Raw genomic sequence first — 23,823 nt, 5'->3', positions numbered from 1 at the left:
GCCAGCTGGGGCTGTGGTGGAGCCATGGGAGAGGGCACCATCCACCCACACTGCTGAAGTGGCACCAGAAAGCTCCTGGGTCCCACCTAGAGCTGTTATTCCCAAGATGGTGCAGAGCTGCTGCCTTTGCTTGCTTTAAAAAGGTTTTTAAGTTGGGGGTTGACTTTGGGCAGGTGAGAGGCTGTAGGGAGGATGCCCTTTGACTGGATGGGGAGGGTGTTTCTCCTCTCAAACCGATAAATGGAAATATCTGTTGCGGAGGCTTCGTTGTTGCCTCTCTTGGCTCAGAATTCTTTTGAGAGCGTGTCACCACAATCACCAGGGCCTGTGGGTTTTCCCTAATAGCCTGTCACAAGCTCACGGCTCATTAGCTGAGTGGTGGGTTGCAAAGAGGGGGTTGGTGTGGGGAACTCGTGGGGACAGTGGCTGCCCGAGCCCCGGGCCATGGGCTTTGTGCACCAGGAGCTGGGCAGCCTTTATCCCACTGAGCTTTAGCCCAAGTGCCAGATGAGGCTCCAGTCATTTCTTATAGCTGGTATTTCTTACAACAGAGGGATAATGTAGGGTGTGGAAGGGAGCCTGTGTGCAGGGGGAGGACATGGGCAGGGTCCTGTGCAGTCTGTGGGTGCCTGTGTCGCTGCAGCTCTGTGAGTTATTTTATGGCAGTGTCACACAGGCTGGCAAACCCCTCACCTGCTGAGTTTAAACACTGCCAGCGAGCTGACAGCCTGTTTAACCTCTGGCATCCACAGCCATGCCATGTTCTGCTTTAGGTTTTTAGTGGAGCAGGTGTGGAATCACCCTGGCAGCTCCAGCCTTGCCGTCGCTTTCCTGCCGGTCACACAGGAGGGTGGCACGATGGAACGTGCTGGTTGTGCAGGCTGGCACACGGGTGTCCTCTTGTGAGGCCATGAGGTGATCCCCAAGGATGGCTGGGGTTGCTCTTCCCTGTTTTCCACCCAGGAAAGCTGCAGTGCCTGCCCGGGCTCAGGTGCAGGCAGAGGTGCCAGAGCTGTTGTTTTGCTCTCAGCTCGTTTCCTCCCGTCCCGGTGCAACAGGAAATGTGGCAACGGTTTATGGTTAAAAGCTTCTGTTTTTTCTTCCTTTAGCCAGAATTGCAGATTCTGCACCAGAAGCTTTGCACAACCGGAGGTCGGGGTGGATTTGTGAAGAGCGAAGAAGTGGCTGATCTGATCACACGGGAGGAAGGAGCAGCACTTCTCCTCTCAGGCCCCTTCCCAGGGCTCCCCCCCTGTGGGGCTGGTGCTGCTGGGCTGCTTTGGGTCTCACTCACAGGCAGGTTTTGGTCTGTAAGACAGAAAAGCAGAGTTTCCAGCTGTGAGGAGTGCAGGCTTGAGATGGATGGGTGGTCCCTGCTGGGGCTCACGGCATAGCCAGGCCTGAGCATCACTGAAAGGTTGAGCCCTTGGAGCCCCAGTGCCCTTTATAGTCCCATAGACCTCCCTAAATAGCTGCTGGAGCTGGGATGGCCCCACTGTGGATCCTGTGGGACAGCTTTTCCCCATGACCTCGTTGCTTGGCCGTGGATGGAGCGTGTGCCCTGACTTTCACCCAGACACCTCCTGTGCCTGTGCCGGGGTGGCTGCAAGGAAGGAGATGGTTAAAACTTCCTTTCCCTTCAGCAGGAGGGTGCAGGAGGAAGGTGAGCTGGCAGGGGGCTGAGCAAGCCATGAGAGCAGCAGGTCCATGTGATCTGCCCTGCCTGGGGGAGGCAGGACGCCCGAGGCTGGGCAGTGGTTTGTTGAAGCAGTCGTGTGGTGACGTGGTGTGAGACCTGTGACGTGCCCCGAGCCAGGCTTCCTCCTGCTGTTCTTGGAACCCACAGCCACACCACCTGCCTTGTGCCTGCTGTGGATCCCTGGGGCCCAGCACTGCTCCAGGCTCACGTGTTCCCGGGGGCTCCGTGTGTCCTCCATGGAAACCGGGCGGCATCGGAGCACGAGCTGCTCCCAGGGCTCTTAATTGCTGGCACACGCCGTGTCCCTCAGCTGGAAACATCCCAGGAGGGGAAGAGGCAGCGACAGGGACAGGCTGAGCTGCTGTGTTTGCTTTTCCCACGTGTGTCTGGGTGGATGGATGGGTGGGTGGATGGATGGTTGTGTCTGTGCCACGGGTGACGTGTGGTGAACGTGCACAGCCTCAGCCCTCAGCTCTGCTGTGCAGCTACAACCCTCTGTGCATGTCAGGGGGGATGGTCCTGGGGGTCCCCTGGGCTCTCTCCCTGTGTAATTGAGATGGGGGTCAGTCCTGGGGAGGCTGTGCCCGTCTCAGTGCTGTGAAATGGGTGACATGAGGAAGTGCAGGGTTCCTGACAGCTCCTCCTCTGTTAACTTAAAGGGAAGGGGGGTTTTTTTGTTTGTTTGCTTTTCTCTTTATTTTTTTTTCCTTTTTCCCCAGTGTTACTTTTGAAAATCTCAACCTTTGGCATTGTTTTTTTGCTTTTCTCTTTATTTTTTTCCCTTTTCCCCAGCGCTACTTTTGAAAATCTCAACCCTTGGCATTGTTTTTTTAAAGGCTCCCCTGCCAGCCCAGCACCTGTGTGCAGCCACATAAGAGCTGCTGCAGTTGATGTATCACAAATTGTGTATTTGACAAATTGTGGAGTGGAAATTGCCATAATGATCAGTGGATGTTTATGTGAGATTCTTAAATACCCCAGGAATACTTGTCATTTATTTTCATAGAAGCACAGACTGATCTGGGTGGGAAGGGACTTTAAAGATCATCTTGTTCCACCCCCCTGCCGTGGGCAGGGACACCTTCCACTAGCCCAGGTTGCTCCAAGCCCTGTCCAACCTGGCCTTGGACACTCCCAGGGATGGGGCAGCCACAGCTTCTCTGGGCACCCTGTGCCAGGGCCTGCCCACCCTCACAGGGAAAAATTCCTTCCCAATATCCCATCTAAACCTCCCCTTTTCTAGCTCAAAGCCATCACCCCTTGTTCTGTCACTCCATGCCTGTGTCCAAAGTCCCTCTCCAGCTCTCTCGGAGCCCCAAGGAAGGCACTGGATGAGGAGACTGCAGCACACTGTCAGTGTTCTCCCTGGGGTTGCTGCTCCAGGTCGGTGTTTCGAGAGATCTCGTGCTGTTTGTTCGTCTCGAGCGGAAATTGTGAAATTTGTGACCTGTCACTCGGGGTTTGCTTGAATGAATTTGGGGCTCTCGAGTCCCAGGACTGCAGCTGTCTCTCCAGATTGCAACCAGGCTCTCTCAGTTTGTCCTGTGCTTGATTCTCCTCCTAAAAGAAATATCATGGGTAGCCTTGGGCAATATTGGCTTATTTACAGCTTGCTGTGTCCTTGTCTTGTGTGCTCTGGAGCTGCCAGGGAAGAGACAAGCTTTGTTCCCAAAGCTGCCTTTTTCTCCCTTTCTTTTCATTGTCAAAGGTTGCAGTTTTTATTCTGAGCCTTCCTGGCCTTGATGGCACATCCCTTCACGCTTTCTGCTCTCTGCTAATGCCAACTTCTGAGCAAGCCCACAGAAAATCTGGGAGCGCTGAGCACAGTTCCAGGCAGCGCTGGCAAAATGCATTCACAGGCTGTCTCCAGGGAAGGTGGTGAGTTCTGGGAAGGCAGCAGAGCTCTGTGCTGGGAGATCCAGCCCGCTGAGCGTTGCCCAAGACACACACGGGCTTGTTTGCAGCAGATTTAGCAGATAAAGCAGGCGGGGCTTGAGAGGAGACCTGCTCTCCTGGCTGGAGGGAAACCAGGGGAGGTTTAGAGTGGATATTGGGAAAAAAATCCTTGATTGAAAGGGTGGTCAGGCATTGGAACAGGCTGCCCAGGGTGGTGGTGGAATCACCATCCTTGGAGGTGCTCAGAAGCCTGTGGATGTGGCACTTGGGGCTGTGGTTTAGTGGTGAGCACTGCAGCGCTGTGCCAACAGCTGGACTCGCTCTTAGAGGTCTTTTCAAACCTTGACGATTCTGGGATTATTCATCAGTGACATTTCCATGGGTGGCCTTCAGGTGAAGCCCACCTACGTGCCAGATCTGTTGGTTTTGCCTCCCAAGAGGAAATTCCCCCAAACCCAGGCGAGCAGCGGCCGCCGTCACCCTCCCTGTGAACCCACGTGTGGGCAGACGGTCTCTGACACGGGCTGGGGATGCTTTGACTGGCTCTGCAGTGACTGACTTATTAGTCATGCAGCAGTCTTGCTGCCTGTGTGGTATTATTGCTCTGAGCTATAATTTCCACAGCTTTGGACGAGAGCAGTGAGAGATTTAACTTCAGGTTCTGCCTGGGTGAACCCGCCGGGAGCTGCTTGATGAGCACCCTGGGTTTTGGGGAGGCAGAGCCATGAATATTGGAAATGGGACGTGATTTTTTTTCCAAACTGCATCACAAGTAACTGAGTGCTCACGGGTGCAGGTGACTTTGCTTTGAAAGTGAGTTTTAAAGGCTGGATTTTTTTGCCCTGGTTTGTACTGGGGTGTTTTACTGCTCTGTGTCACTAACTGGTGGGTTTTGTGTCGCCCTCCACTGCCTGTTCCTGGTGTACAGGGGTGGTTTGGGGGCAGGGGTGTGGCACCCTGCACATTTGGCCTCCTGGCTGCAGGGACCATCCCCACCTGTGTCATCACTGTGAGCTCAGGATCTGCGCAGGGTCTGCTCCTGCTCTCCCAAGGAAAAGCAGAGCTGAGCAGATGGAGTGTCACCCAACACAAAAAGCAGCTCAAGCCCCTCTCTTCTGATTGCAGAATGTGACACAAACAGTAGAAGAAGAAAAGCCCGAGCCTCCGACCGTCCAGGAGATCAAACAGAGAATTGAGAAGTACAACGCCAAGGTCACAAACTGCCTGTTGATGAAGCTGGTACGTACTGGGCTGGTTTTGTCTCATCCACGGGGGCTGGTGCTGTGAGCTGAGCCAGCCTGGGGGAAGGTGTCACTGGGGCAACAGGGCTCGTGGCTGTTCAGCTGCTTTTCATCCCGCTTGGCTTCCCCTAGTGACCAGCACTGCAGATAACCCTTCCCTGCCTCCATCCCTTCAGGCTGGCACAGTAATCTCTGGCCAGCCTGTGCTGGCAATGACTTGCCACAAATAGATGAGCCCACGTTGTTCTGGCGGGGATGAGTCAGGCTGGAACTCGGGCTCTGACGCTGCAGTTCAGAAACGTAGAGAGTATTTAAAAGCACAAAAATCTTTCTAGAAAGAGATGCTTCTCCCCTCTCCACTGCCAGAGTTGCTTAAACAGAGGTCTAAGAAGCTTTGTGTTTTGAAGCTTTTATTGCAAACTTGCTTATTGCCATCTTTAAGTAAAGCAATGTGGTGAGGAAACAAGGAAATCCCCTCTTTTGCACACTGGAGTAACACAAAGGTACAAACTTCACAGGATCTTACAGAGAGGGGACAGAGCTTCTTAAAGAGTAAAATAATTAAATTGTAGACCTTCCAAGAATAGCAGCTACGTAACTCCCTGGTTCTTGATGACATCTGAAAATAAACCTGAAATTTATTTAAAACAGTAGCTGTTACAACAGTGTTACAGCCTCAGTGGAGGCTGCACAGTAACTCTGCTAGAATGTCATCCCATTGATCTTGATCACCCCTTGACTTACAGGAGTCAGCTGGGACCCAAATGTTTACTCTTGAGTTGCTTTGCTTGGAGTTTAGCAAAAACCCAGTGTTGGGAGTTGATCTGGCTCTGGAACTCAGCTGCTGGTGGTGGGACCACAGCAGGAACCCAGCTGGTTCCTGCCTGGCACCCACGGATGGACTGTGCAGAACGAGGCTTGTCTCCCGATTTCTGCATTTTTGCAGAGCTGAGGGTGGGGTAAGGGACCTGTGAGGAGACAGGCTGATCTCCAGTGGTGATTGGTGACATGGTGATGTGAGAACCCCCTGAGCCCAGAACAAAACATGAGGGATATGGCTGGGAGATCCCGCTGAACACGAGGGCACAGCCCTTCCCAGGGGTTTCAAATCCTCCCTTAAATGCAACTACAAATTCCATGTAATGGTTTCCATAACTGACTCGTAGCAGCGCTGGTTTGAAGTAAACCAAGATCACACAGGGGAAGGGCTGAGTCATTGCTGAGGGGAAGGGATAGGAGAAAATCTGTGACTGACCCAAAATTACCAGTTACTTTTTACATGATTAACAAGAAACCCCCAAACCCCAGCGGCACCAAGGTGGGGGGGGCATGTCCTGCAGACCAGAAAGGTCTGAGGGGCTGAGGAAGGACTGGAAAGACTCCCTGGAGCCTGACCCGCCTCTCCTGTGCTTCAGAACGAGGATGGGACGTACACAGGTTTCATCAAAGTGCACTTGAAGCTGCGCCGGCCCGTGACGGTGCCCACCGGGATCCGGCCCCAGTCCATCTACGATGCCCTCAAGGAGGTGAACTTGGCTGACATGACGGACAAGAGAACCTCCTTCTACCTGCCCCTGGACGCCATCAAGCAGCTCCACATCAGCAGCACGACCACGGTGAGCGAGGTGATCCAGGGGCTGCTGAAGAAGTTCATGGTGGTGGATAATCCCCAGAAGTTTGCACTTTTCAAGGAGATGCGGAAGGACGGGCAAGGTGAGTTCAGGCCCTCGGACCCCGCCAGCTTTGCTGTGGCTGGTGGGTTTTGCTTCTCTTTTGTGTTGCAGAAATGCACCCAAAGTCTTGTAGGAACCAGTGGGGTGTCAAGCAGGCAAAGTCTAAATCCAGGTGAATAAATGGACAGAGCTCCCCAGAAGGGGATGCTGCTTAAGTTAACAGGGGAATTATATTTTCAAAAGGAGCCGAAACCACTTTATAAAGATCATTATGGACCTGTGTTAGAGACTCAGCCCTTTCCCACGTGATCCTGAGCAGCATGAACCCCTTTTACATGCTCCAGTTGAGTTCCTGAGCTTCCCCTGGCAGCCACGACCTCACTGTGGATGTTTGCTGTGCCCTTGCAGTGCTCTTCCAGAAGCTCCCTCTCACCGAGTACCCTCTGTACCTCCGGCTGCTGGCAGGCCCTGACACAGACGTGCTGAGTTTTGTGCTGAAGGAAAACGAAACAGGGGAAGTTGAGGTATGTGGGGGCCTCTTTGCCTTGGTTTTCACATGAACGTTTTGGAGCACGTGGCAGAGCTGGGAGCTGCGTGGCAGAGGCAGCACGGGTGAAGTGGTGCCACGCCAGAGAGGCTGTTTCCTTTTCTTTGGGGCTGGGTTGGCCATTTGTTGCTCCTAAATTATCTGGATTTTTAAAACAATTTAAACTCGAGCTGTGAAAATGCTGAGGCCGGTTTTGATGGCCACCCCATAATCTGTTTGTGGAACCCAGCAGTGCCACCCCTGAGTTAATCCTCACTAATTAGATTAGCTGAACACTGTCATAAATAATCCACGTGTTTAAGTGGAAGCCAGGGACGCTCAGGTAACAAATTCACATCAGTTTTTGGTTGCAATCTTGCTCCTCACCACAGTGAAGGGAAATGCTGGGAGCTGCTGCATCCCGTGGGATTCTTCCTCGTGTGCTGTGGGGTGGCTGGGACTTGGTGTGCTGACAGAGGAGCAGGACTGGGGTTGGGAAGGATGCCATGGGAATGCTGGATTCCTGTGGCAGTGCTGAGCAGGCACACAGCAGTATTTATTAAGTGATCAGAGTCATCAGCCTGTGTCCTGCCTGTCCCTTGCTGTCAGGTGACAGCTGAGCAGCCTGTGTGTGCCAAGGGCTTTACTGAGGCTCAAACAGTTTGGATAACTGCAAAAAAATCAAGAGAATTGGCTCCTCTGGGCAGGGTCACCACTGGGACCTCGCTCCCCTTGTACCAACAAGTGTGGGTGGATGTCACATCCAGTACTCCCGCATGGATTTCAGTTCCTTAGGGAATTGTGGCATCTCCTGCAGCGGGAGCTTTAATTCACCTGAGTAAAGATGATTTTTATTGCTTCTACAGTCTCAGGGGCTCAGGACTGGGATGGTCCTTCCTGCTGTAGCCCCTTATCCCATCTCTCTCATAATATGAGGTTAAGCTCCCTGGAGATCAGATATGGTTAAATATCTTTTGTTGTTCCACTTCACAGATTGAGGGGGGAAAATAACCCACCAAACCCATAAGGTGAACAGGGTGTGCTCACTTTGTTTCTGCTGCTTTTGCAGTGGGATGCCTTCTCCATCCCAGAGCTTCAGAACTTCCTGATGATCCTGGACAAAGAAGAAAAGGACAAAATCCAGCAAGTGCACAGGAAGTACGAGAGGTTTAAACAGAGACTGCAACAGACCTTGAAAGAAGCCAGAGGCAAACCTGGATAACCTTCAGGAGGCACCAGGCAATGGACTAAGCTAGATACTGTTTTTGAATGAAAAGACACTTCTCAGGACACCTTAGTCACTCTCCCTCTTCATCCTTCCATTAAGGACTTGGCTCCCAGCCCCCCTAAAATGATCCTATTGCATTTTCTTCTTCTGAAACCTCTTATCCCAGGACCAGAGCCAGTCCAAGAACGGGAAGCCTGTTTTAAAACAGGTCAACAAACCAAACACAGCTGCTGGTTGGCTTTTCAGCTGCACCATCCGATGGAGAGGCTCCGTGGAAAATCCTCACTGTTAAACCCAACAGGAACATCTCCTGGCCGAGTGTTTTGAGCAGGGCAACGCTTGCTGTTCATGCTCCTCCCTCAGCTTGGCTCGTTCCTGTTCAGAGGTGCTCCAGCCCACGTGGCCCAGTTCTGGTTTTGCAAGGAGAGCACAGGAAGCAGCAGAGAAAGGGGAGGAGGTTGTTGCACCGAACCACGTGGGTGTTGCAGCTGTAACCAGTGCTGGACGGACTTGTTCAGGGCTAAGGTAGCCAGGGAAGTGCCAAGTTATGACACCAAGGCAGCTGCAACACCCAAACAGGCTGTTGATAAGTATTATTGAAACTTGGTAACATTAATTCCGGGAAATGTCGTTCGTTTTGGTTCTGTTTGACTTCTACTTTTGCAAAGGTGAATTAAGGCAAATACCCCTGATGCTTAGCTAAGCCAGTATTTTATGAGTTTCCTGCTCTGTAGGAATTGGCACCTATGTTTTAGGAAATTCTGTTTGAAAAGTGTAAAGATGATGGTTAGGGCATAGGCTGATGGTTCAGTATTGAATGTTTAGCAATACATCTCCAACAGATTAACCCAGGAAAGCTCAAAACCCCTTCACAAATCAGGCTGCTTTTGAGCTGTGAACAGGTCTGGCACAGAGGGGGAGGAGCTCCAACCAGGGCTGGGGTGTGGAGGTGGCACCAAGAGCGTGTGAGAAAGCCTTAAGACCAGGAGTAAGGGAATTATTGACCTTGGATGCTTTCTGCTCACCCCCCATCCTGTCCTTCCTCCTGCCACCCCTCCTTGCACTGCTGTCCATGACACCCCGTCCCTGTGCCACTCTGGGTCCTGTTCTCAGCCGGTGCTCACCCAGGGAGGTTCCCAGGTCCTGCTCTCTCCGTGGAGTTAGGAGAGGACAGCAGGTCTCTCTCCCTATCTCAGGGCTCCCACTGGATGCACACGCTGAGCATCCCTCAGCAAACTCCTCGAGCTGGAGCCTCAGCTCCTGCCCTCACTCTGACCAGAGTCCTGGCGGTGCTGGTGCCACGGCCGGGCAGGGGAGGCTCCAGGGATTCCAGTGGGACAGGATGGGCCCCACGTTTACTCTGTGCTTCCTACCAAGCACTTGCACACAGCCAGGGCCAGCCCTGCCTCTGTTTACACAGGACACCACAGCAAGGCGTAGGGAAAAGGGAATGTTAGTGCTGCTGGATCGGGATGGAGCACGGGAAAGGCTTTCCTGTTGACTTGATGAGCAAAGTGTCCCTTTGAGCTCGTGGGCTGCTCTGATCCCACCTGCATCAAGTGGGAGGGGAGGCAACAGGTTATTGGGTAACGTGGAGGAGTCTAAAATTTACCTCAGTGCCTTTTTTTTTTTTTCCCTTAAGTGTGAAAACTTTGCATTTTGGGCTAAGGAGGAACCTGGAAAGGGCTTCTGTCAAGAGGCCTCGACGCTCCTGCCCCCCCAGATACCCAAAGTACTGGTGTGATGAGGCTGCTTTGGTCTGCAGAGGGACGAGGAACTGTTTTGTTTCTTTCTGGAAGGTGACTGCTTGGGATTTTGGTTTTTTTTCCAGATTTGGAGAGCATGTTTGTTTGTAAACCATATGAGAGTAAACTGAGAGTAACTGCATCTCTTAAAGCCACTTTCTGCAGCTCCTGTTTTGGTCAGTAGTGAGAGGGTTTTGCTCCCAGGGCAGGAAGGGCCTCCAGCTGTACTGTATCTACACCTGATGACCTTTAACAACGTGGTGGCAGCCACAGAGCAGCAATTTCCACGCTCTGGGGCTGTTTGTCCAGTTACAAGAAGACTTATTGCTTCACTATTCACTCGTGAAGCAATTTAAATAACATTTTATCTAGTGCTTCGAGTCTTGAAAGCACCATATAAATATTTCTGTTCCATCCAGGGGGAAAAACACTGTAAAAAAAAAACTGCCATTGGTTCTGAGAAGTAAGATCCACACGCTTGGATTTAAAACCGTTTTAAATCCCTTTTCTTTCTGGCTGAAAGTTGTGCAGATTTCTTCCTTTTTTTTTTTTTTTTTTTTTTCGGTTGTTGTTGTTTTTCTACCAGTTTTGGTGACTCCCTCCCTGGCCCCCAGCATGTCTTTGACAGTTTGTAGAAGGCATGGCTTCTTATGCAATCACTGTGGATGCTGCTGAAAACCTCCTGCCAAGAGGAGGGCTCTTTCTTTTGTTTGTTTGGTTGTTTTTTCCCAAGATAAAGGGGCGTTTGAAGAATTGTTAAGTCTTGAAACTCCAATTCTCATAGGTCAGTTGAGCTGTTTTTAGAAAGTATTTGCCCCTTCTTTAAGCAAAATACTGTTGGCAGTGCCTTTGGTTAGTAATTGTCTTGCCTAGGTCGTGTGAGTTTATTTTTCATGGCTACTGTAAAACATGTAAAATACTGTGTATAGGATGGAATAGCAAAGCTTCTATGGCAAAGTGAAATGCATTTTTTGCAATGCTGTAATTTATTTTTACTACTCCCTAGTAATTCTATGGCATTTTTAAAAAATGTCTCACTTTCAGCTTTTTTTGAAGGTTCTGAAACTACTTGTTCATATGCAGACAGTGTAAGAGACAATGATAATAAAACTGTCAGTGATTAAAGAAATCTCTTTACTTTCTTTTTCTGGCGCCCTCCTATGGAACTTCCATGCATTAAGTCTAAAGGGGAAAACAGGAATGCTCCCTAAAAGTGAATTTCTATTTTCTAACCCCACTGTAAAGTGTTTAAGCTTCATTTTAAGAGCTACAGAACATCTGTGGAACCTGACCCGAGTGTTCCATTAATCTTTCTTAATATTTCAGCTGGGTTTAACAGAACTGTTACCTGTGATAAATTACAGCTAATGTCATACATCAAAATGTATTTATATATATATAAATAACATAAACCATAAAAGTCCAGCTAATAGAGTCTGTTCTCAGTGCTGAAATGTCTGTATTATTACCTGGAAATGTTTAAAAGGCTAAAATCTAAAGGCAAATGGGTTTTTACTTCTGACAAACATAATTATGGCAGAGCACTGAGGCTGTCCCAGGATGATGTGTTGGAATGCATTTTGCTCACATTTTATCACGTGCAAAGCAAGAATGTTAAACTACCCAAAAGCCACTGCAGCCAGATAAATCAGTGTATCACCAGGAACTCCTACAAAATATGACAAAAGGATAATGCCAGGGGTTTTATTGAGCTTTTTATTTTTATGAAAAATGAACACCTGGAGCAATATCATTATTTGGGTGAATTCCAGACCTTGTAAACATCCAGGACTCATTTCTGAACGAACAGAGCCTGCACGTGATCCTTGATTTGTTGGCAGAAAACACTCCTATAAACAGATTTTTCTCCTACTTCTTCCGGCCGAGCTTTGGAGCCTTCTCCAGGCCTCGGATGTACTTCCGAGGGAGCTGATACTCCTCTGCAACACAACCACGAGTTCACTCACTTCAGCTGGACAAGCTCAAGAATTAAAATCACATTCTTGCTGCAACCAGCCCCGGCCCAGCCCCCGAATCCACTCACCCAGCAGGATCTTGGCCAGATGATGGATTTGGTTCCCTTGGATCTGGACCTGAACTCTGTCTTTCCTTCCTGGTACCGGGTTGAGGGTGGCACTGGCTTGTGCTTTCTGTTGCAGGGTGTTGGCCACACACTGTGGGTCCAGACCATACGGCTCCAGGTTCTTGATAATTGTCACCTGTGGGTTTAATGAGGATTTCAAACACCCCTGCTGGAGGAATCAGCAAATCACGACTCCCTCAGCCCAGAAAACGGGGCTGCCAAAGCTGCTCTTGGGATCTGGGCTTCTGCTCCAACACCCTAATTTCAGTTCTCTTTTTTACCTTCTTATTTGATGATCTCTGGGCTATGGTTATGTCGATGTGTGCGATGTATCCCTTCCTCACAACAGGTTCTTGTCCAACAAATGTCACCTGGTGGAAGGGCTGCAGTCGTTCAAGGCACCTGAATGAAGTTCAGACACCCAATTACTCAGTGCAGCAGTTCATTGTGCAGCCTCTCACAGGTTTTTGGAAGCACAAGAAAGGCAAGACTGTACGTGGAATAAGAATTTGTATCTTAAGAAGATAATGAAAGATGGTCTCCTGAAAAGATTTGCATCCCAGCTATGATTTAAAGAAAGGGAGTGACTAAAAAGAAAGCAAGTCTACTGACTCACAAAAATTATAGCTTAGATGATAAAGTTTTATCAGGTACAAATTAGTTCTTGCAGAGGAAAAACCTTATTTCATTTGGCCTTTAATCTATTGTTCAGCTGTTTTTCACAGACTGGTGAAGCAACTTCAGTTTAAAATTCAGCATAAATTGTGTTCCTGACCCACGAGCAAACCTGGGTTCAGAAACAAAGGAAGCAGCTGGAGGAGCCTCAGAAACACTGTGTGATGAAGAAACTCAAGGTAATAAAGATACTGGATATATTTAGGCAAAATATATGGAAATGATCTTGTGTCAGATACTTGGGGCTCTTAGATCTAAAAGGTGGAGTTAGGTTATAAATGCAAAAGTTGTCTTGAAGCTGAAAGAGGATATTGGGAAGGAATTCTTCCCTGTGAGGGTGGGGAGGCCCTGGCACAGGTTGCCCAGAGAAGCTGTGGCTGCTCCATCCCTGGAAGTGTCCAAGGCCAGGCTGGAGCAACCTGGGCTAGTGGAAGGTGTCCCTGCCCATGGCAGGGGGTGGAATAAGATGATCCTTAAGATCCCTTCCAACCCAAACCATCCTGGGAGTCTCTGAAGTTGTGCTGCACAGAGGAGCAGGCTGACTACCTGCAAAGGGCATGTTCAGTTATCTACTGCAAAGATGACTTTATAAATATGTACACATGCATTATACACAGAACCAGCCACTGTTTGTTTAGCAAGTGTTCCTTGATAAGTGGTTACCAGGTAAACAAAAAAACCCTCCAACAGTAGTTAACTGTATCTACTCATTAAATGAAGAATGAGATCGTTCAAGTGGAGGTCTCTGGCTACTTTTGTTGTATTACCAGCAGGAAGTTAAAACTTTACCAGCTCCTAACATGTGGCTTTGAGTTGCAAGCAATAAACCTGTGTGATTCTGAAAACTGGGAAAACACTGGGAAAACAATCACCTGCTCAAGAGGTCATCCCACGTAAGGTGTGAGATCTCATCTTGTTCTGATTTTTCTAACAGGCAGTCACACAGAATGGCATTCACCTTCACAAGGCTACAAAACAAAAACATGCATTAGAAGCAAATCACTTTTGCCCTCTAATTTCAGCATCTCCCGTGGAAGCAGGGCAGGAAAACTCACTTTTTGTTTGATTCATCCACCAGCTCGTTAGTCTTCACATAGTTAATGATGATGTCTCTCACCTCATTGCTTGAGAGGACGCTGCCTTTTCTAAAGAGAAAGAACATTTGGAACTTATTACTTTAATTATTTGAATGCTGGGTTCTGGCACTATGTCACAAACAGCAACTACCCTGATTGCATTCAGTAGCAAAATACTGATATTTATCTGCTAAAAAGGGGTTTCTTGCTATGCCTCAGTTGCTGTACTGAGATTAAAGGCTCAGAGCAATAATTACAGAGATTCTAAACTTGTTTTGGGAGCCTAGTTTGGGGGGATGACCCTAATGCACACAAAGGCTCAGCTGAAGGAAGACTGAGTACAATCTAAACTACACCAAAACAGGCAAGGTAAGGGCACAAGGAGGCAAGTGAGTTCTTTAAATTACCTCTTTTAAGTAAACCATATGAGGGTGGGCAGGATATGCCTCATCCAACGGGAAATTAAGACAATCCCAGTAAAATGCATCAATTTTGCCACTTGAGCTATCACGTCCTCAGCTGCGGGAGAAGTGATGTACTTGCTGAAAGCAGCTGTCACAGCCTCTCATCTTTCTTCCCTTTTTGAAGCAATGAATCTCTTCCTGAGAGCCATCACAGCCTGGCAGGGCCCTCCCCAGGAGGGCAGACAAATGGTAGCAGGTTTGTTTGTCCCTCTCTTCAGGTAACAATGGTTTTGTTGTACTTCTCTAGTGCTTACCCGTGTCCAGACTCCTGGAAGAGTGGGACCATTTGGGTTGAGACCCCATAAAGAGGAATGATTTCAGGAGCATGGTACACTTGTTCCCCATCTTCATTCTTGCTGTCTTGGGCAGCAGAGGCTGAAGAAAATTCTTCAGGGACCACAAATGCTTTAATGCTGAAATAAGGATTGTTTGGTGTGAGTGAAAGAGCAGGAAACATAAGAAATTATGTACAGAAAGAGGGTATAAAACCCCTCTAGAGCATATTAAAATCAGGAAATGAGGGCTCTGCAGCTATTCAGGAATTCAAGCAGAGTATAGGAAATAGAGCTGGAAGCAGCAGGTTCCACTCCCTTATTTCAGAGATTACCAACTTGTTTAAAGACTGGGATATTCTACGTACTCTGGGTGTTTCCAGTCCACTTCCACAATGCTCTCCACTCCTTTGTTCAGCTCCTTCACTTGTAAGATCTTCTGGTTCTGCATGGATTGCAGGAATTTGGAGAACTGAAGGAAGCAACCATCAGAAATGTGGAGTCAAGCATTTTAAATTGTGTTTCTGACTACCCTAAAGCTACTTGCTAAATCAGAAAAACTTCTTTTAAAGCAAAAAAAGAACCCACATCCCACACCTTTGCTTCTCAATTGCTAAGGAGCAGTGAGTGCCTCTGTAAAACAGAGTAAAAGCAAGTGTTCCTTTGGTAGGTCTCAGCACATGGTGGCAGAGAGCATTAGCTGCATTCCAAGCAGATCCATGCTCATGCCTTCAGGATAATTACTTTTCCCCCTGGATCCCACAGGAGCAGTGAGCTGAGAAAAAGAACCTGGCTTTTAAGAACAGCTTCTAGGTTTTTTTGGTTTGCGTGTTTTACTAACACTTGAACAATTCTGACTTCAAACTTTTTCTTTCCTCCTGTTTCTTATTTAAATTATTGGGGAAAAAAAATAAACCCACCAGAAAAATCTCACCTTCTTGTAGCTTGATTTCTTTATGTCCAGTTGTTGTCCAGCAGGGCTACAAATGGATTTTTTAAAAGTTCTTTAGTTATAAGTCACCCTTCATTTCTTCTTAAATCTTGCTACTTAGGCTAGAAGTTTCTTAACAGTGGAAATACAAATCACACAGAGAAAGAATTACTTAAGAAGCCAATAAATAGAACATGATGAGTGAAACTAGTGCTGATGTTCTTGTGGACAGGCAAACAGCCATTCAGGTGAATTAACCATCCTGAAACAAGTGTCAGCCAGCTCAAGTTGGCAGATCCAGGTCTGGACAATCCTTACATCCAAGTATTTGATGTAAGGATTATATTTGATCAAAGCATTTGATGGCACAAGTGAGCATAATCTTAGATCATCGTAGATAAGGACTGGATTCTACTTTTGAGTCAAAACCTTCATCCTAAATATCAATCTCCATGTTTCAAAGCCCAAATCCCAAGGCAATCCCTGTACCACGTACCAGCAGGAGAACATGTGGCTTCTCAGGAATGTGCTGGTGAGCAGAGGGAGATCTGACTTCTTCACTTTGCATTTTAAGGCATGAAAAAAGCACTGATTAAATAAAGCATCCATTTGCTCTGCAGGGGAAAAAAAAAAAGGACAAGTAGGCTGTGAGTTGTTTGTGGGCTTCAGCAAACCAAAGGGGCACAGTCTGGTTTCATTTGGGTGCAAAAATACCTTGTGGAGTCCTGCTGTCTTCAGGTTGCTGCTGATCCTCTGGGCTGGCATTTTCAGCTGGTTCTGCAGCTCTGTTCTCATGGGATTCCTCCTTTCCCAGCAGTTCTGCACAACTGTCCTGCTCCTTCAGGCTCAGATCCCCCATGTCCACGTGCTGCACTGGGTCAGGGGGGAAGCTGCTGACAGGCTCTTTCCCCTCCTGCTCTTCCTCATCTCCAGCACAATCTGGGACCAAGGGAGCCAAGGTAGGAGGATAAGATTTGTCCCCATATTCCCTATAACAGGAAGAAAAAGCATAACACAGCTTTGAAACCCACAGGGCAACGAACAAATGTCACCCTGAGAAAACAAGGCACTGGCAGCCGCACAGATATTTTTCTGCATTCTCAAAACTATAACATTTAATTTGAACTCATCTTCCTCCATAAACTCTTATGTTCCCCCATCAATCTTAATTTAAAACTGGGCAGACCAGTTGAATCTGAATGCAGAGCAACTCATTTATTTGGTTGAGATTGGCACAGTTGACTGATTATAAGCAAAAATTATTGTAATTTCAATCACAGAATGATTTTGGTTGGAAGGGACCTTAAAGCTCATCTCATTCCACCCCCTGCCATGGGCACGGACACTTTCCACTATCCCAGGTTGCTCCAAGCCCCATCCAACAAGGCCTTGGACACTTCCACTGGCTCTCCCCAATTTTATCTGCTTTCTTCCAGTTCTGCTCTAGGATTGCCAAATTAGACAGCAAATCCTCACTAGACCAGGTTTCTCAGGGCCCCACCCAACCTGGCATTGAACAAGATTTTCTAAAATAAGGGCAGCAGGATTGCTCTAACTTCATTTCTATAATAATTCTGAAGGAACTGAATCAAGTGAATAATTTTATAGACCTATTTCCAATATATATAAAGGAGAGATATCAGGACAGGCACCTGCTTCTGTCAGAAAACTGTGGTCAGTCAAATCAAGCAGCTGAAACCTTAATAATCGTGATATCTAAGCTGTACCCAAATAACTCAATAAGTTGACCTGACCAGTCTTACTGGGGCACAGATTTTGATTTTAGTGAACAGTGGGACTTGTTACCCATTCTCCCAAAGGCCTGGCAAGGTACCCACCAGAGGTGATCCAGGTAAGTGTGCAGCACAGCAAAGCCCTTCCCCTTCATGCCAGCAGCCAGCATTTGTGCAGTGGACATGGTGGCAACTGCAACTGCCACTGGAGCTCTGGGAAAAGAAGGGAGTGTCAGAGCAGGACCACAGACACACTGTGCTGTTGGACAGGCTGTGCCACTGGGATACACTGAATTTCTTTTACAACATCCTTGCTCTTTAAAACTTGATTTTTTTTAAGCATCTGTGTGGTTTATGGTTATCTTTCTGCTGTGCAAAGTCTTCCAAAGAATCCCAAGGATATGTGCAGCTGGGGTGAAGTGAAGGTTGTGCAGTCATAGATTTTAATAAATTACCAGAAGTGCATGCACTGCCAAAAGAGAGTAGCAGTGAGGGGGAAAACAACAGTTTTAGCACTGCTCCCTCACTCAGAATTTCCCCACAGACAAAAAGACAACTGTGTAGAATGGAATCTTTTGTTAAAAAAATTGCTCTGTTTCAAAACAAATCTACCAGTTGTGCCCCCACCAGTCCAAAAGAACCAATTTACAAAGCTGTCCACCTCAGCTCAAACATATCCTAACCCAAAAAATTAAGTGGATTTTTTTTTCCTGCTGTATTTTCCATTTTTTAAGTCCACAGTGCATCAAATGCACGGGAACAATTCTGCTTTGATGCCCTCAAAAACCCCAAAGGCTTCCTGTTTAAAAAAAAAAAAAAATCTCTTTGTTTAATTTTTGCTTTCTAAAAAGGATCAGAAGTAAAGAATCCCCTGTACCTGTTTCCCAGGAGGGTGACAGCACAGAGTGTGCCCTGCTCCACCTGAGGGAAGCCAGAAGATGGCACCACAACTCCTGGCAGCATCAGATCTGAGGGAAGAGTGAAGAGCATCCATTTCTCAATGAAAGGCTCAGCCACCGCCTCCTCCACCCCCTCCCTCCTGTTACTCAGCAGAAACACGAGCCTGTTCTCAGCTGAGCACATGGCAGAGAAAACCTCATTTTCCAGTTCTCCTGGTAAGGCAGCACTTCTTCCCTGTGGAGTAAGGGATCCAGTTCATAAGGGTGCTGGGCACATCCCAAAAAACTGCAGAGCTTGCTCAGGCCTGAGGGACTGTTTTGAACAAAAAGGTACGAGCTGCCAGCCTAGAGAGCATCACTCTTCATTAATGACATGAAAAGAGAAAGGAACAAGGAGATGTGTCTGGAACCATTTCCTCTCCCCTGTGCCAAGGGCAGATTATCCCAGCAGCTCTCTCCCTGAAGAGAAAATTGCCTGAGATTTGCCACTGGTGTCCCAGCCCTCCTGGATGTGACACAACAGCTGCACTCAGCTGGGCATTCTCAGGAAGATGCCTTCATCATCTCCTTGCTGATCTGGACAGAAACTGTACACCTGCCTCCTTCAGCTTTCCACACCTGGGATGAGCAGCCTGGCATGTGAGTAAAGGACAGTTGGCATGGTATGATGCCATCACCAAACTGTGTAAAGGGCACCAGTTCTCCCCCACAGCAGCTCTTTGCACTGACCTGTGTTCCATGGTCTGCTTTTGAAGGCATCTCACCCATTTTTCCTCAGCATCCCACATTTAATGTGTATGCTGAAGAAGCCAACAAGATTTTTTTTCCACCCCTTCACTCTCAGAAATACTTTCAGCAAATCTAGAATGAACTCTGCAACTGCAACCAAAGCTCCACACTGCTGAAGACAGAAACCACCTAAATGGGACCAGGTAAGTAGCATTTAATTATGTCAGTAACCAGGGCAGATGGGAGGTACTGGAATTCGTGGAAGTGATATCAGGAAAAGCACTACTATGCTTCTCTTTGTAACTGAATGCTCCCCAAATCTGCTTCCCCCCCACACTCCAAGTCTGCAGAACTGCTCATGCCTTTCCTCTCCCTTCTGAGAAGTGGCTCTACCTCTCCCACTGCCTTTGTGGCCATTGTCTCCTGGGCAGCTTCTTATCTTTGGATCCTCCCCAGAGGTAGCCTGGTTGCCATGGGCGATGAATGACCCACAGCCCTTTCATCCACGTCCTTCCCCCATTAGTAGGTCTTTTTATTTTCCCCCCAGAAACTGGGTCATTACAAGTCAGGCTTGCTCAGATGTCTATCACAGCCACACATTCAAGCACTTTATTTTCCCAAAAGCAAACAAAGGGACCCGAGTTGTACTTTAGACACTGTGTAATGGAAAAAGACATCTCTTCCTACGTGAACGCTGCCAGGTACAGAACGAGGCTGCAGCAGCTACAATTTAATCTTTTTCTGCTCGAGCAGTTCAGCAATTTAAAGTTTATAATGACCTGATTCTCCTGAGGCTGAACTGCATCCAAAGCAGGTTCCAGAAAACAGACTCCTTTCTTGTTAGTCTGGATCCATAATGAGGTGGTAGAGCCAGTAGCCCAGGAATTCAACTCAAACCTCACCTGCACAATCCACAATTTACCTGACAGTGCTTGCAACTGCAGGTTCCAATATAAACTCACCTCTGTGAGTTTATCCACAGGATAAGTTAGTTCACCTCAGAACTGACAGGAGGCAGGGTGGGAGCAAAGGAACTCAGCTGCTCAAGGGAAGTTATAAAAGAGACAGACCAATGGCCCAGGCAGCTCTGTGTCCCAGTTCAGAGCTGCTCCTCACCCTGAGAAGTATTTCCAAATCTGAGACTCCCACGTGGAACAGGTTACTGCATTTAAACAGCTTAACCTACTTTGTTTCATTCATAAATCTTTTTTTTTTACAGCTAATTTATTTTCCTTTTTAGGACACCACCACGAATTACCTTTGAGTACTTAATTCTTTATACAGGTACGTTTTTGCCACTGGGAAAGATAAGACCAAAAAAAAAAACAAAAACCAAAAACTGAAGGCAACTCCTTTTTGCAGTGCAAAGTCACAAAGTTCTGGTTCTCTTACCTGCTCCTCCTGCAAGTTTCTGTAGCACTGGGGGCCATGTTGAAAAGGCAGGGAGAAGATCTGGGTAGGCCCACAGAGAGTACACTGTCCCAAAACAGAACCAAATTTCAAAAAAATCAAGAAATCTGAAGTTAGAATAATCCTGCAATAATTGTTAGATGTGATGGAGAAAAGCAAACCGCTAATTGATTCAAGTTCTTATGAATTATTATGAAGATTACAGATAAATTTTTGCATTATTTTCCTTCAATCACAGACACTTTGAGCTAAAATGCTACTGCAACAGGTAAGACTGCATATGAGAAAAATAAAAGCATAGAATACTAGAGTAATTCACTGCCCAATTCCAGGGTTGCCTGAGAGTGGATATTGTGCTTCTTGGAATTATACCTTCCAGCATACAAGGAAGAAAAGGGGCTAAGAAGCTAAATTATGGCTTAAAAGATTTGTTTCCTGGTTTCCAACCTCTGAGCACATCCATTTCCTTCTTATGGCAAGAATCCAGGATTTTGCAAAGATGTTGGTGGAATAAATGCACTAAAGATTATGAAGTGTACAGATACGACAGTGATAAGTACTTAAAGAAATATTTTGGAGAAAGCTAAATAAAGAGGGAGGATTATTTCAGTTCCCTCCCCATACCTGTTGGATACAGAGCTTTCTCCACTTCAAACAGTATTGGGTTCTTCTGATTCATGTAAACAGTGACGGCCTCCCCTCTGTGACAGTATATTTTGATGACATTGAGCTCTTGCTTGTATGGAATAAACTCAGCCAGTTGTTCTGCGCTAAAGTTGGGAAAAGCTGCTGCAACATCATTTCGTAGCTTTCTCCTGCAATGATGAAACCACAAATATGTTACAAGGCTGTTCTAGACTGTCAGAATAATTCCTAGATCAGTAGTTATTTTTGCTGGTTGTTCCTGAGATTCCCACCTTTTCACAGATGACAATTTGAGGCATTTGTGCCCAGGTTTACAAATGAGGTAGCTGCATGGTGGAGGAATACTGGAAAAAAGCCCAATATGCTTGCCTTGCTCATATCTTCCCTAAACATCTGCTTACAGCTCCTGTTTGCTGTCTCTGCCTCTGTTTTGTGCTGTGATTTCATTACTCTGAGCTCCTGAGCACAAACCCTGGGAGTGTCCCACTTGCTCAGCCCGTCACCCACGGCCACAGGGGGAGCAGGGGGCAGCCAGATTTCCCTGTCTCCCAGTTTTAATTGGCGTTTAATTGGATTTTAAGGCTAACATGACCGGCACAGAGTGGGTTTGTGTGGCCACTCACAGAACTGTCAAGTGAATCTGAGCGATCAGTAAGTCAGCCCAGCATCGCTGCTCAGGAATGTAAAGCAGAATTATAGAATCATGGAATGGGTTGGGTGAGAAGGGACCTTAAAGACCATCCGTTTCCACCCCCTGCCATGGGCAGGGACACCTTCCACTAGTCCAGGTTGCTCCAAGCCCTGTCCAAGCTGGCCTTGGACACTTCCAGGGATGGGGCAGCCACAGCTTCTCTGGGCAACCTGTGCCAGGGCCTCCCCACCCTCACAGGGAAGAAATTGGTCCTTAACATCCCATCTAAACCGACTCTTTTTCAGCTTCAAGCCATTCCCCCTTGTCCTGTCACTCCATGCCCTCACCCAAAGCCCCTCTCCATCTCGCTTGCAGCCCCTTTACGTACAAGAAACCGGTATAAATAAGCACAGAAGCCTCATCCAACCGCAACAACTCAATTAAACCTGCTTTAATTACTGCACCACCCTCATGCGAAACGCACCATCCCCGGCCGGGAGTTTACCACGAGCAGGAGGCGAAAGCGGCGACTCCCGGGGGCAGCGCCGCCCGCAGCCCCTGAGCCCCCCGAGCCCCCCCGAGCCCGGGCCCGCTCCCTGCGCGTCCCCCGTGGGGTCCCGGCGGGGTCCCGGCGCGGCACTCACCGGTCGGAGCCCTTGATGGCGGTGTTGGCCCTCACGCGGAACGCCCTGGCGAACATGGCGGGCCCGTCCCCCTCAGCCCGCGGCGGCCGCCATGGCGCCGTCCGCGCCCACAAACCGTCCGGCTGGAAACGGCGCCGAACTCCCGAGCAGCCCCCGCCGAGCCCTCCCGGCTCCCCCGGACACCCTGAGGGGGTCCCGGTGCCCCGTCCCCCCGCGGAGCCCCCCGCACGAAGGTGGAGGGGATGCGAGCCCCGCGGCGCTGCGGGGGCTGCTCGGAGATTCGGGGGGGGGGGGTGTTTTGTTTTGTTCTGAAACTTCCGAGCTGTTTTCTGGCTAAGGTGCTCTTAACAGTGGGACCGTTCTCGCTGCGATTTGCTGGGCTCTTAGTGATTGATTGATTGATTGATTGGATTGATTGATTTCTAGCGCGAGGTTAAGGAGCGTGGAGTGGGTAGGAGTGATACAGTGCTACAGCCTTCACGGGACCACAGAGGCACTGGAGGTTGGAAAAGATCTCAAAGATCACCCAGCCCACCCTGTGCCCGGTGCCCACCTTGTCCCCCAGCCCAGAGCACTGAGTGCCATGGCCAGGCCTTCCCGGGACACCTCCAGGGACGGGGGCTCCACCACTGCCCTGGGCAGCCCCTTCCAAGGCCTGACCACCCTTTCCAGGGAGAATTTTTCCCAAGTATCCAACCTGACCCTCCCCAGGCACAGCTTGGGGGTCTTTCCTCTCCTCCTGTTCCTTTTTCCCCGGGAGCAGAGCCCGATTCCCCCCCGGCTCCCCCCTCCTGTCAGGGAGTTGGAGAGAGCGAGAAGGTCGCACACACACCACTTTACTATTATTTTTTCTATTAATTTAATAAAGGTTTGGTGAAGTACATACACTCCATACATACACGGAGTATGTATGTATAGAAGAGAGCCCTGCTGTTGTAAAACGCCACTGCTACCTCCCAGTGAAACACAGGATTCCCGTTCCGCACCGTGTGAAACCCGCGGCTCCTCAGAGCAGCCGCCGATTAAGCAAACATCGCCCTTGACTCGCAGGGGAGCAGCGACTTTAACCCAAATACACTCTCGCAAGAATCCTCGTACGAGAGACCCCCACAGCGCAGCACTTGGAACCTCACCCAGCCAGCATCCGCCCCGGCGCGACCAAACCCCCGCCGAGGGCTTGCCGCACATCGCAGGGGCGGCGGCATTTCTCCCTTACGTGAGCCAGGGAGGCTTCAAGGGGTTGGGAGGGGGGGAGAGGGGAGAGAAGCGGGAGGCGAAACTCGGCAGATTTGGGTGCGAGTCAAACCCGCCCCGGCCGCGCTGCGCAGGCGCGGGCGGGCGGCGGGCGGGGGCCGTTCCCGGGGCAACGGCCGGGGCCGGGGCCGGGGCCGGGGCGGCGGCGCTGGGCAGCGGGACCCGCCGGGGATGGGGCCGGGGCCGGGGTCGGGGTGCCCCGGACACGATGCTGCTCGGCAGGAAGCTGGAGGGGCCGCTCGGAGCGGGTGAGGCGGCGGGAAGGGGGGTCCCGCGGCTCGGGGGAGGGGGGCACTGCGGGTCGGGGGAACCCCGCGTGGTTCCGCCCGTTCGCCTTCTCCTCCTTCCCCCCCCCCCACCCCCTCCCCG

The 23,823-nt window shown here is 49.0% G+C and overlaps 3 protein-coding genes across 15 annotated transcripts in view; 2 read left to right on the top strand and 1 right to left on the bottom strand.

The window, feature by feature from the left end:
- RASSF5 (Ras association domain family member 5) overlaps positions 1 to 11,137 on the top strand; it is a 28,695-nt gene extending 17,558 nt beyond the window's left edge. For 12 of the 13 annotated variants that reach the window (XM_017832139.1, XM_017832136.1, XM_017832142.1 and 9 more), the window contains 4 exons: positions 4,721 to 4,834; positions 6,252 to 6,549; positions 6,918 to 7,033; positions 8,105 to 11,137. In XM_017832139.1, coding sequence (XP_017687628.1) covers positions 4,721 to 4,834; positions 6,252 to 6,549; positions 6,918 to 7,033; positions 8,105 to 8,257 — 681 coding nt within the window. In that variant the 3' untranslated portion in view covers positions 8,258 to 11,137. Of the gene's footprint in view, positions 1 to 3,451; positions 3,578 to 4,720; positions 4,835 to 6,251; positions 6,550 to 6,917; positions 7,034 to 8,104 lie in introns of those variants that run through there. The other variant, XM_017832144.1, reaches the window with a different exon arrangement.
- Positions 11,138 to 11,710: 573 nt separating this feature from the next.
- EIF2D (eukaryotic translation initiation factor 2D) lies at positions 11,711 to 22,329 on the bottom strand. Its single transcript, XM_017832131.1, has 15 exons — positions 22,201 to 22,329; positions 20,905 to 21,095; positions 20,263 to 20,346; positions 18,120 to 18,210; positions 17,348 to 17,455; positions 16,224 to 16,498; positions 16,006 to 16,123; positions 15,513 to 15,558; positions 14,947 to 15,050; positions 14,561 to 14,719; positions 13,822 to 13,911; positions 13,639 to 13,734; positions 12,373 to 12,493; positions 12,053 to 12,227; positions 11,711 to 11,948 (listed from the first exon to the last, which is right to left on the bottom strand). Exons 1-15 carry the CDS (start codon positions 22,254 to 22,256, stop codon positions 11,878 to 11,880), a joined length of 1,785 nt encoding a protein of 594 aa, XP_017687620.1. The 5' UTR covers positions 22,257 to 22,329; the 3' UTR covers positions 11,711 to 11,877.
- Positions 22,330 to 23,594: 1,265 nt separating this feature from the next.
- Positions 23,595 to 23,823, top strand: part of DYRK3 (dual specificity tyrosine phosphorylation regulated kinase 3) — a 7,483-nt gene continuing 7,254 nt past the window's right edge. Inside the window, exon 1 of the mRNA XM_017832157.1 lies at positions 23,595 to 23,702. Within this exon, the coding sequence (XP_017687646.1) occupies positions 23,663 to 23,702 (40 nt within the window). The 5' untranslated portion in view covers positions 23,595 to 23,662. The remainder of the gene's footprint in view (positions 23,703 to 23,823) is intronic.

The sequence above is a fragment of the Lepidothrix coronata genome, unplaced genomic scaffold (genome assembly GCF_001604755.1).
Source record: "Lepidothrix coronata isolate B3197 unplaced genomic scaffold, Lepidothrix_coronata-1.0 Scaffold199, whole genome shotgun sequence".
Taxonomy (NCBI): domain Eukaryota; kingdom Metazoa; phylum Chordata; class Aves; order Passeriformes; family Pipridae; genus Lepidothrix; species Lepidothrix coronata.
Note: the sequence above shows the minus strand (reverse complement) of the source record. Positions and strands in the feature narration are given on the sequence as shown.